The sequence below is a fragment of the Gadus morhua genome, chromosome 23 (genome assembly GCF_902167405.1).
Source record: "Gadus morhua chromosome 23, gadMor3.0, whole genome shotgun sequence".
NCBI classification, from domain to species: domain Eukaryota; kingdom Metazoa; phylum Chordata; class Actinopteri; order Gadiformes; family Gadidae; genus Gadus; species Gadus morhua.
The window spans coordinates 15,338,279-15,351,144 of record NC_044070.1 but is presented as its reverse complement, the minus strand read 5'-3'; the positions used below and the strand labels follow the sequence as shown (position 1 = coordinate 15,351,144).

Here is a 12,866-nt window from a genome sequence, read left to right as displayed (position 1 = left end):
ACTGATGGCAGGGGTTGAACCACGACACTCAGGAGAACATCGCTTTTTACGAGGCCCGAGTTAGAGAACACATCTCGCAGTGACATCTTTCACTGCCAGATCATACTGCCACTATAAGTCTCCCTGATAGTTTCAGAGAGAAGCCGAGAAACTAGAGGCAAGGGTGGTGGTGGAGGTGGAGGTGTTGGTGATGGTGGTTAAACTTCGGTTATTCCTCTAGCAGCCCAGTGGCAATTAACTCTTCTCATCGCGAGATGAAGCAGCTTCAGCTAAGATTTGCAAAACTCCCTACTATGATTATCATCTCCATCAGCGGCAGTGCCTATACCCATGTTGGCTGTGGTTGTGTGTGTGTGTGTGTGTGTGTGTGTGTGTGTGTGTGTGTGTGTGTGTGTGTGTGTGTGTGTGTGTGTGTGTGTGTGTTGTGTGTGAATGTGTGCGTGTCAGCCTTTGTGTTTGCGTGTGTGTGCAGAGCGAGCAGGCAGCCTCCCAGAGTGAACGTGGGTTGTGGTCGTGATGTCTCCACTTCTTACAGTATACCGTGACCTATTTCAAAAGTCAAAGAGAACAGGTTGAGCACCAGGGTAAATGGCTTCCTGTCAATCTGCAGAGCGGGAGAGCGATGGTGATGGTGACAGCAAGATGAACAGAGAGAGGGAGTGAGGGTGAATCTGATCTCGGAGAGAGAGAGAGAGAGAGAGAGAGAGAGAGAGAGAGAGAGAGAGAGAGAGAGAGAGAGAAAACGTGTCTGATTCTATTATCGGGCAATCGGGGAAAACATTTAATTCCGCCCGCTTTGAGTGTGGCATGCGGCTTCCCGCCTCTTCCCATCGCATCTTCCTCTTCATTGTCCTCCTCTCTTCCTCTCGGGGGAAGTCCCTTGATATGTGATCTCTCTGAACACTGCTCCCTCACCTCTCTCATCCTGTGTCTGTTCTCGCTGTTTTTTCTCCTTCCTCTGTCCCACCAATCTGTGTTCTCTATCCTTCCTTCTGTTTCATCTCTCTCTCTCTGCCTCGATCCAGCCTCACCTCTATCTTTTCGTTCCCCTGTCCCTCTCTCTTCTCACCGACTACACTAACACAACAAGGCCTCTACCGTCTATCCCAAACCCCCCACAAAACGCACGGTGATATATGTGTGTGTATGTGTGTGTGTGTGTGTGTGTGTGTGTGTGTGTGTACACATATACATGTGGGCATGCATGTATGGGTTGGATGTGCAGAGATGTGAGCTTCTCTTTGATCACGCAAATCAAAGGCTTCTGGCGGTTTTGATGTGTAATGTAACACGCAACGTGCTTCCAGATTCCCGGGCCTCAATGGGAGAGAGAGAGAGAGAGGGAAAAAAGGGAGAGTGAGAGAGAGAGAGACGTCCTGATTTCAGTGTAATCACAGTCCTCCCTGCTGATTAAGAGGCACGACGCAGTGCCTGCGTGCATGCATGTGTCGGAGCATGTCACAACCGCCCCTTGTGTGTTCAGAGTCCTCGGGAGATTAAATGCGTGGCCGACAAAAAAAAAAAAAAAAAAAATGCAATGCAATTGCAACGAGATGACACTTTTGCATCCAGTCAACGTGTACGTTTCATATCCGTGTGATGCTATGGATTTCCAGAGGAGGAACACATTTCTGCACACAGCAATGCTAAAATAATTGAGTGCAAGGGATTGCACGGAGGTGGCACTGTTGAATAATTAAGATATACATTATTTATGGGTTAAACTGTTTGGTCTTCTTGCCAGGGGTCAAGCATATTCAGATGAGTAATGGCGAATAACTACAATATATATCTTATATTATTATCACTTATTTTTTCCTGGGCTTTCTCCTAAAAAAGCACAGCTGTGTGTATGTGTGTGTATGTGTGTGTGTCTTTGTGTGCAAAAGCGTGTGTTTGTGCACAGACTTTCTTCTGTGAGAAAAAGTGTTTGCAACTGGTAGTGCGTGTGTTTGTGTGTGTGTGTGTGTGTTCGCGCAACTGCACCTGTGTCCATGTGTGTTTGTGTGCACGCACATGCGCGGATCTTCAATTTAGAGTGTTTAGGCTCAGCTCAGACTCCAGTGCAGCAACTTGGCCTTGCCATCTCAACCCTCTGATAAATGATTAAGTAGGGTACATTACAGTCCGCCTGGCTGCCTGGCTGCCTGCCTCTGGCCCTCCCTCCCTCTCTCCCGATAACTCTCCCTCTGCCATCTCCTTCTATTTTCGTTTTCTCCATTTGTCCTCCTTTCTCTCTATCTCCCGAACCTCAGATCACACCCATCAAGGGTCTTCACGCTTCGACGCCCCTCTGTTTGGCTCCTCTCCCTCACGCTCTGTCCATCGTTACCCATCCATCTCTGAGTCCTAGCCCACCCCCGGTTCTCCCCCCAGTCGCATGACTGTCTTTTCCACTGCATCTATCTCTGGCACAAGTATGTGACATTAACACATCTTTTCTATCTATCTTTCCATTGATGAGTATTTCCCTGGTCTGTCCCTCCGGACTCCTGCCTCGTGCCGGCGCATCACGGCCACGTGCCGTGGTGAACCTGGCCGAGCTCTTCTGACAAGTTGACAACAAGTCTGTGGAGAATGGCAGCGCTTTAATACCGATAGGAATGGGAGAGAGAAGGAGAGAGGCAGGAAGGAAGGGAGACCAAGCCACGAGAGGAAGAGGGAGAGAGAGACGGATAGGGAGGGAGAGGTGGAGACAGAGAGAGGGAGAGAGAGAGAGAGAGTGATACTGAGAGAGAGAGAGACTGAGAGAGAGACTGAGAAAGAGATAGAGCGAGAGAGACAGCGAGAGAGAGAGAGAGAGAGAGAGAGTGATACTGAGAGACAGGAGAGAGAGTGAGAGAGACTGAGACTGAGAGAGAGATAGAGAGAGCGAGAGAGAGAGAGAGTGATACTGAGAGAGAGAGAGAGAGAGAGAGAGAGAGAGAGAGAGAGAGAGAGAGAGAGAGAGAGAGAGAGAGAGAGAGAGACAGAGAGAGAGAGAGAGAGAGAGAGAGACTGAGAGAGACATAGAGAGAGAGAGAGAGAGAGAGAGAGAGAGACATAGAGAGAGAGAGAGAGAGAGAGAGAGAGAGAGAGAGAGAGAGAGAGAGAGATAGAGAGAGAGAGAGAGAGAGAGAGAGAGAGAGAGAGAGATGAGGTCCAGAGAGAGGGAGATCTCAGACAGCACCAGAAATCCTGCAAATGATGTGGACTTTGGTTACATTTTGTATGAGTTATTTTTCTTTGGAATCACAAAACATAAGCTAGACTTCAACTGATGACAGAGTCAAAGAGAGTGCTAGACATGCAGCTCCAGAGTCTCCCTTTCCAATGCATTATAGAAGACTATGAAGCTTCTTCAACTGGGCACGCCGAGTACCCTCTGATCTACCCTGGTTTTTCCTCAGCTCCTTCTTCCTTCTGTTCCTTCTATTATTAACCATCGAGGGCCCCTCCGACTCAGAGGCAAGAGGAGAGGAGAGGCTGTAGACGTTTCAAACGCATGGCGCCCCTACGTTTGAAGAGCCACATTGGCTAGGCACTAGTACACTAGACCCTGTGGATAGTTGTAAGTCCAATAGTTACTACCGGAAGGTTGCTAGTTCAATACACGGCTCAGTGTGTCGAGGTGTCCCTGAGCCAGACACCTAACCCTTACTGCTCCCGACGAGATGCCTATCACCTTGCATGGTTGACCTCGCCGTCGATGTGGGAATAAGTGAATGTGCGGATGAAGCTTTGTAAGTCGATTTGGATAAATACGTCTGCAAAATGCTGTAAATCTAAACTAGTACATCGGTCCTAATATGCGATGTGCTACCACACAAGAGGCTAGGACGCTAGATTGGGAGCGTGTCTATGTTCCCCGGGTCCTATGTTCCCCGGGTCTTTTGTTCCCGTCTTTATACGAGACTGGGCGGGGAACATAGGACCCGGGGAACATAGGACCCGGGGAACATAGGGATGATCCCCTGCAAATATGCTGGCACGAATGGCAGAAGTACGACTGTCAGTCGCACAGTAGCACAGTAGCATGCTACTACATCAGCCACTAGCATGCTAGCTGCGAGTAAAATAGGGGATTAACACTGTTCAATGATTTGCAAAGTATATACTGGAAGTATAGATCCTCCATTGTGTTCCATTCTTTTGTGTTTTTGGGGGTTCCATTGGAGTGCCTTTTACCTGGTCGGCGCCCCTCTTTTTCTTCTTCTTCTTGCCCCAGCAGCCTGAGCTCTCTCCGTCGCGGCCGTTGGCGTCACACAGCAGGCCATCCAGCTCCTCCAGCCCCCCCTGCTGGCCGTGGGATGTCTCGGCGGCCAGGCGGTACGACAGGTTCCTCAGGATGCACACACAGTTCTCGATGGTCTGGGATGGGAAGATGGGAACAGACGGGAACATGGGGGACACAGTGGACAGGGGACATGATTAGCTTTGATTGGCTTTCATAGGTTCTTAGGAGGACACAGAGACAATTGGACACACACGCACACAATCAGACACACACACACACGCTCCCACGCTACAAGGCAATAAGTGAGAAGGATAGGCCAAAGACAGTGGGGAGTGGTAGAGAGGCATTGATGTATATCGAGCAGGATCCTATGACTCTGGCACACTTTGACTTTGAAAGGAGATGAGAGGAAGCTAAAATGAGAAAGAATGATAGAGACGAGCTAACTGCGTCATAGCCCATTTAACACCGAGTTCTGAACGCCCCCCCCCCCCCCCCCCCCCCCCCCCCCCCCCCCCCTGCCCGCCAGAGATACTAGAACATATGTATTGTTTTTGTGTGTGTGTGTGTGAGTGTGTGTGTTGGAGTCCATGCGTGCGATAATGTCATGTTAATTTGCATTTATGTGCAGGTTTATGACGAAGTGAGAGATCGACAGCTCATGTTCATGTTGTGCGCTCCAGAAAACATGACCCTGTGTTTGCAAGTATGCATACATATGTGTGTTTGCATACTACTGCTAATTTGGCCGGATCTAGAGCGTGTAGGAGGCAGAGGGTTTTCTTGGAAAATGAGTGGAATTCAACAAATTAAGTGGAAATTGTTGAAGACAAATCATCTTTGGTCCAGGACGGCAACGACTTTGAACTGTAATTGAAGGGTCTCTGCTGGAGAGGTTTTTCTCCAAACACCATCACACACAAACTACCTTCACTCGTGTCTGAAATCCCCTTCCAGCACTCTAATACAGTTCATTTCAGAGCACAAGCATTTCAATTTCAACTCGGCGATGCGTTATCTGCTCTACTTATTTATTTCTGGATTTACTTGCTTTTGTTTTTCGCAATATCACACTGTTTGGCATTCAGTCAGAAAATAAGTCAATCCTGTTCTCTGTTGTCAATAAATTAAATTCATTGCAAATTAAATAACAGGCCTATTTCTCCGACTGCCAGCTGAAAGGTACAGGCGTTCAATCCCCGAAGCTTGTTGCCTAAATGGTTGCAGGGCTCGGTGGTACAAACAGGGATTTGTGGTTCAGACAGCGGAATTCCATTTCAGAGGAACAATTGGCTTTAACTCACCAGCATCCAACTTCTAACCCTCTTAAGCCTTTTATGTCTTTGGGAAAGAATAGCACCTGTCCGCCCGCGTATTGATTCATGTGATCATGCCGGGAGATCATACCGGCTGCTTCCTGCTGGGTCCCGGCTGGAGCACACACCGTGTAAGGTGGTTAGTTTAAAGTGACAGTTCAAACGAGTTTAAAGAACAAGTGACAGAGTGGGCGTGAGGAGCTGTGTGAGAGAGAATGAGAGTGAGAGACAGAGAAGACGATAGAGAGAGAGAGAGAGAGAGAGAGAGAGAGAGAGAGAGAGAGAGAGAGAGAGAGAGACAGGAAGACGACTGAGAGAGAGAGAGAGAGAGAGAGAGAGAGGGAGAGGGAGAGGGAGAGAGAGAGAGAGAGAGAGAGAGAGAGAGAGAGAGAGAGAGAGAGAGAGAGAGAGAAGACGACTGAGAGAGAGAGAGAGATAGAGAGAGAGAGAGAGAGAGAGAGAGAGAGAGAGAGAGAGAGAGAGAGAGACTGAGAGAGCAGGCGAGGGAGAACTGTCTGAGCACTGCACCGTTAATACTCTAATGCAACGATGACCATTGGCCGGCACGGCTGCCAATCAATCTTGGTTACCGTGGTGACAGCCTTGTCCCCTGCAGTCTCGGCGGGCAGACGTAGGAGAAGGGGGTGGGCGTTTAAAAAGTGATTAAGGACGGCCATTTAGAGAGAGGCTTGGAGACAGAGAGACCTTGAGGAGGCAGCCAACCATAGCAGCTTTTTATATTGACTGTCTCACAAACACTCCCAGCCACACACGCACTCATACACACACTGAGACAAGACATGCTCAACCTCTCATAGGAAGATGCACACAAAAAAAGAACAGACAGATGGGTCGAAGAGAGGGCACAACAAATGACCTGTGCTTACACACACACACACACACATACACACACACAAAGGCAGGCACGCACACATGCATGTACACACATACTTACAAGCACACACACCTCCACACACACCATTTGGATACCCAGAGGTATCCAAATGTAGCTCCCTACACACTCATGCACAACAAAAAAATAGACAAACACACACACACACAGAGTTTCTAAAGTTTCTAGTTTCTAAAAGTAGCCTCCAACACACTCACACAAACACACACAGGTATATAAAAGTAGCTCACTACACACACATGCACAAACACGCACACGTGTACACACACACACACACACACACACACACACACACACACACACACACACACACACACACACACACACACACACACACACACACACACACACACACACACACACACACACACACGCACACAGAACCAGTGGGGGGTTGATTACGTGGACATATGAACACAAACACACATGTGCTGGCACCTTGCTGTCGATCTCGTTGCTGCCCAGGGCGGTCTGGATGACGAAGAGCAGGGCGTCCGTCAGTCCCTCGCACTCCCTCATCCTCCTCCTCGCCTCCTCGCCAGCCGAACTCACGTTTCTGCAACACACACAAACACACACACACCCACACACACACACACACACACACACACACACAGGAGGTCAGAGAAAGATATTTTACACACACACACACACACACACACATTGTACAGTATGTGCAGTTTGTGTGTATGTGTGTATGTACATGTTTGTGTGTATATCAGTACGGGAAGATGTGTCTGCGTGTGTGGGGGTGTGTGTGTCTGTGTGCTTATGTGATTCAGTGTGTGTGTGTGTGTGTGTGTGTGTGTGTGTGTGTGTGTATTTGTCTGTGTATATGTGTTTGTGTTTATTTGTCTGTGTGTTTGTGTGTATGTTTGTCGGTGTGTGTGTGTGCCTACATATGGGACTTCACAAAAGTGTGTGTATGTGTGCGAGCGCACACGATAGTGAAAAACAGTAGACCACAGATCTCGAGGAGCTGAGAGGCAGAATGTGTAACAGAGAGAGAAAAGAACAGAGACAGATACAGAGATACAGTGTGGATAACACCGGGAGAGAGAGAGAGGGTGGGGGACATGGAAAGGCAGTTCATAAAAGGAGATCAAATCGATAGAGGAAACCGTAGACTGGAACCACCTAAAAAGGGGACCATTAGGATTCTTCAAACGTCCGCACGCGTAGCCCAGAGGGCCGCTTCAATTTAAAGTCCGGTGGAGTCGGAAGAAAGAGAGCACACAGCTCTCTCTTTAGTCAGTCTGTCGATGCCGGAGTTTCGTGGGACCGACTCGCGCCGCTGCCGCCGAGAAACGCTGGCTTTGATTCTCAAACAATACGCTTCCTTTATAATCAGAGAGTCAGGTAGGGGGGGGGGGGGGGGGGGGGAAGCAAATAAAAGATGAAGAAAGATGCGGGAACTCAATTAAAAACTTTGGCGCAGCCTAGCGGAACGCCGGTAGGCGAAGGTCACGTCATTTTCACCCGATTTGAATGCTAATGGCTTTCGAGAAGAACTAAGGCAAAACACACACACAGACACACGCACACTTAACGAAGACAACGACATTCCTTGGTGGGAGCTGATGGGAAACAACAGCAGGAACTCACTCAGAACTCACTCCTCCTTGACAACTATTTGAATTGCCGGGACTTTCGGTGGGTGGAAGTCAAATAGAGAGACACTTATGGAGAGCGAGTTATGGAGAGCGAGTGAGAGAGAGAGAGAGAGAGAGAGAAAGAGAGGATAGACAGAAAGAGAAAGTGTGATATAAGTGCGTAGGGCGTTCTTTATTGCTTATAAGCCTTGAGCCTTGAATTCGCTGAGTAATGCTAAAATTCCCGTCAAGACTTTTATCTGACGCCTGAAACGTCGGAGAAGGTGCTTAGCCCTATGAGTCAATGCTAAAAAAGGTAAAAGAAAGAGAGGGAGAGAGGGAGAGAGAGAGAGAGAGAGGAAGAGAGAGAGAGAAAGAGTACTTCAAGTAAGCTGTGTGTCTGGCTGGTCGAGCATGAGTTAGCTCTCTTGAATTGACTTCCTTTAAAACGACTTTCTATTTAAAAGACTTCCTTCCTTCCAGTATGTCACACAAGTCCATCCATAGAACATCAACACTGCCAAATCATTTGACTCCTCACTGTGAGGTCAGCCTTTTTTTCAACCTAGATTCATCGTTATATTGAGTCCAACTCATTCTGTATGTACCCTTGCTCCGTCGATAAAAAAAAATCAAATTTGAAAAGGTATAGTGTTTCATTTTATTGAATAGCCATATACTCCACCGGTCCATCCGGTGTTAAGGGAGACGGGAGATACCTCTCTACACCCCAAAAGTCTACTACACAGATTTCTTAAAAATATATATTTCTCCGTGCTGTTTAAAGCTTACTCTATATCTGCCCAAACAGCTGTGTTAAAGTCAGCTATTCTAACCACGACAATACTATGACTTATTTTGTATAGTGTGTATTTGTGCATAGGCTTCTGTATGTGTGTATGTATGTGTACGTGTGTGTGTGTGTCAGTGTGTGGGGGCTTATGTATGTATCTGTGTGTGACGGAGACTGTGTGAGAGTGACAGTATGTAAGTGTGTGTGTGTGTGTTTCTGTGTCTACTTATGTAAGTCAGTGAATGTGTGTTTGTCTCCTTATGTATGTGTGTATGTGCGTATTTGTGTTGTTGTGTGTCTGTATGGCTGTGTAAGTCAGTGAATGTGTGAGTGTAAGTCTGTGAGTGTGTGTGTGTGTGTGTGTGTGTGTGTGTGTGTGTGTGTGTGTGTGTTTATGTACGCGCATGTACACGCGCTTGTGGGCCCCCAATCGCGCAGTAATGAGGCGTGGAGCTGCAGCTTAGTGAGCCTCCTCCTAGGCCTGGCTAGCTGGTGGCTAGCAGAGGGGAAGGCCTCTTAAGTGCTATGTGGGATCAAGCACTGCTGTGTTTGACATGTCAAACCCCTGGTCCAGGGGCCATACCGGGCCAGGGAGACCCGGGCCCAGGGGCCACTGTCTTGGGTCTCATTAGCCGTAGTTTAGGGGAGAGTGACCAGAGCCATGCAAACAGATGGAGAGAGAGAGAGAGAGAGAGAAGGAGAGAGGGAGAGAGGGAGAGAGGGAGAGAGAGAGAGAGAGAGAGAGAGAGAGAGAGAGAGAGAGAGAGAGAGAGAGAGGAGAGAGAGAGAGAGAGAGAGCGGGAGAAAAGGGAGGGATGGTTTTAATAGAGGAAGGGGGAGACAGAGAGAAAGAGAAATAAATCGAGAGACAGCGATAGAGACAGAGAAAGAGAGCACGAAAGAAAGTGACAATTTTAAGAGAGATAGCAAGATAGTTTGTGTTGATATCACTATGTCAAAGGGTCAGAGGTCAGTAAAAAAAATGTAAAAAAGAAAGAAATGGCCATATACAAACGATAAGGCTTCAGCAATTGCATTTTTAAAGAGATAATTAGTGAAAAAAATAATCCTGCCGATACAAACAAATTATGTCTAATGTCTGTATTTATATGCGCACAAAAGTGTGTCGCTGTAGGAAAAGGGATTTCAATCAAATGAGAATACAGTCTTCGCGCAGCGACTAACACATTTAAATACCTGGGTGGCGTGTTCAGATGTGCGCTTGAATCGAACAGGTAATCTCTACCAGTTAATGAGCCATTACACACTAACGCCTCTTCCTATTGGCTGTCACTCTCCATTAATTTGGTTTAATTCATTTGGCTGCTTGGTTAAATAATTACCTATCAAGCTCCTTTGGGCACAGAACTCAATCAGGAATCCCGTTCGGTTTAGTGAACAGAAGAAGAACACACCAAAACGATTTAAAGCAACTCTCAAGCAGTGTTTAAGACATACCGCTAACTGACTTCATGAAAGAGGTTGTATAAATATTTGTATAGTATGGATGTTTCGAGTGTGTGTCTGTTGTCTGCTGTGTTGTTACGAAATCGTACACTTTAAGGCAACCTACATTTGCACCAAACTAGACTAAAAAGACCTGAAGCTGATCAAAGAAGCAGCATGCACAGACAGACAGACACACACGCACACATACAATGGCGTGAATGAAGCAACAGAATTTTAATTTCCGTGATTTCATTTTAATTCACATGGATTCTGTTGGGAGCACAGATTGTTCAGTAGATGTGTTAAAACAACCGTGGCATCATGGCATCAAAGATATAATTCTTTAGGAAGGGAAAAACAGAGGCAGACTATTCAGCCTCACATGTTCTCTGATAGTGTTCAGAGCATGTTTCCCCATCTCTGCTATGATAAGCAATCAGAAACATGCAAGGAGGCTACCAAACAGCCCCTGGATTAAGGACATTGAGTCCCCTCCACTGGAGACGCCTGACTAAAAAATGAACATGTGTGTGATTGTGTGTGTGTGTGTGTGTGTGTGTGTGTGTGTGTGTGTGTGTGTGTGTGTGTGTGTGTGTCTGTGTGCGCGTGCGCGTGCATGCGTGCGTGCGTGCAATGAGAAGTCGATTACGCAACATATGGGTCCAACAGAGTGTCAAGCTGCTTGGCTAATATTAAAGGTTTACTACACACACAACCAGATCAACAGATGTGCACACACAGACACACACACACACACACACAAACACACACACACACACACACCCACAGACTCATTTGAATGTTAAAGCCAGCACCTGATGCTCTGACACCAGTTCATTCCTATTACCATATGCAACACCCCCCATATGCTGCTGTGATTCTGGTACTAATTCAGTTTTGCAGCCTCTCTCTTTCCCTCTCTTCTTTTCCCCTGTCTTTCTCTCTCTCTCTCTCTCTCCTCTCTCTCGTCTCTCTCTCTCTCTCTCTCTCTCCTCTCTCTCTCTCTCTCCTTCTCTCTCTCTCTCTCTCTCTCTCTCTCTCTCTCTCTCTCTCTCTCTCTCTCTCTCTCTCTCTCTCTCTCTCTCTCTTCCCGTTCCTCCGTTCTCAGATTACTTTCTCTGGCCCCAGGAGGGCCCTCCCTGTGTTGTTGTTGTGTTGTCGACTCTGTTGTTTTCCTCCCCGTTTCTCCTCTTTTCCAATTGGATGTGCAACTCCACAGCCTGGACCAAAGCGGTGACAGCATCATTTGTCATCGCCCGGTGACTTCGCACACGCACACGCACACGCACACACACACACACACACACACACACACAGAAACGCGCACATGCATAAATGCTCACAAACATACCCTTGTGCCTGCACACATGCAAAGCCTCACTCACACACAAACACACCTTCAAACAGACACCTACAAACAGACACAGCCTCAAACACACACACTCGCTCACATCAAAACACTCCCACTCACCCTAGAAGAACTTAAAGCATGTCTCTTCCTCCCCAAATAAATCCACTTGTCAGGTCCCGAGACAGTCTAAACTGCACTTTCAAAAAAGACTGTGTGGGAAACACTTTCAACACAAATAAAGAGTGTGGTTCAATCCTGTCTTAGTTTTATCTTGCTGGTAGCACTTTACACTACGGCTACAACAATTATCCGTTATTAGCGTTACTGAATGCAATAAAAAGCATTGACAATTAGGATTTGATTCAGAGTAATGTCTAGTTAAAATGTGTTAATGATGTTCATGTTTACTACTGGTCTTCATGTAAAGGTTATGGTTTTCATGTTAACTAAGGCATTAACTCAGACAATTTAATAGGGTTGTGCAAGGGGGGACCCTGATAATGATTTTTTATTACATTAACTAATTTAACATTGCTTCATAAATGTACCCGTATTGAGGAAGCACATCAACAGAGTCTAGGCTATTCCATATGCATACAAGGGCTGAGAAGCTTTCCAGAATAATGATACTACTATACATTTTGGATAGCCTGAATGCAACATTACCCAAATGTAAGTAACAATCGGCAGGACAACCAAAACATAACTCTGGCAATGTTAGGGATTTGCTGTACAATGAATGTGTGATACAGTTGGCTCATTGCGTGACATAGACGCCAATGAGAGAGCAACGTTTAACCTCTGTGTTCACCCTGATTGATGGACATTGTGTCCATGTGTCAGTGGTCAAACAGGGATGGTCAAGTGGCAGCAGAACACAGCAAACAGACGACAAAGTAGGACAAAGGAGTCTATCTCAACAAGATGGTACCAAAGCAGTACCATGAAAACTTCAATGAGGGGCCAATACAAGTCACTGCTGTGTATGATGCTCACACAAAGCCTCGAGAGCCTGGAGAGCTCTATTTTCCTGGGAGACGAAGCAAAGGGGCAATTCCCCTTTCGCCTTCCGTTTCCGTTTATTTTCCAAACACACCAATACCCAGCCATGGTGCTGCCGTAGATATCAGAAAGAGGGGGTTGAGAACCAGCTAGGACGAGGTAGGATGAGAGAGAGAGGGCGAACGAGAGAGGAGGGGGAAAAAAGAAGAGAGAGGCAGGGAAGAGATAGAGAGA

At 47.0% G+C, this 12,866-nt stretch overlaps 1 protein-coding gene across 1 annotated transcript in view; it reads right to left on the bottom strand.

Moving 5' to 3' along the window:
- Positions 1-12,866, bottom strand: part of ctnnd2a (catenin (cadherin-associated protein), delta 2a) — a gene marked incomplete in the record, with an annotated part of 225,286 nt that overhangs the window by 34,448 nt on the left and 177,972 nt on the right. Inside the window, 2 exon segments of the mRNA XM_030349534.1 lie at positions 4,168-4,350; positions 6,884-7,001. Of these exon segments, the coding sequence (XP_030205394.1) occupies positions 4,168-4,350; positions 6,884-7,001 (301 nt within the window).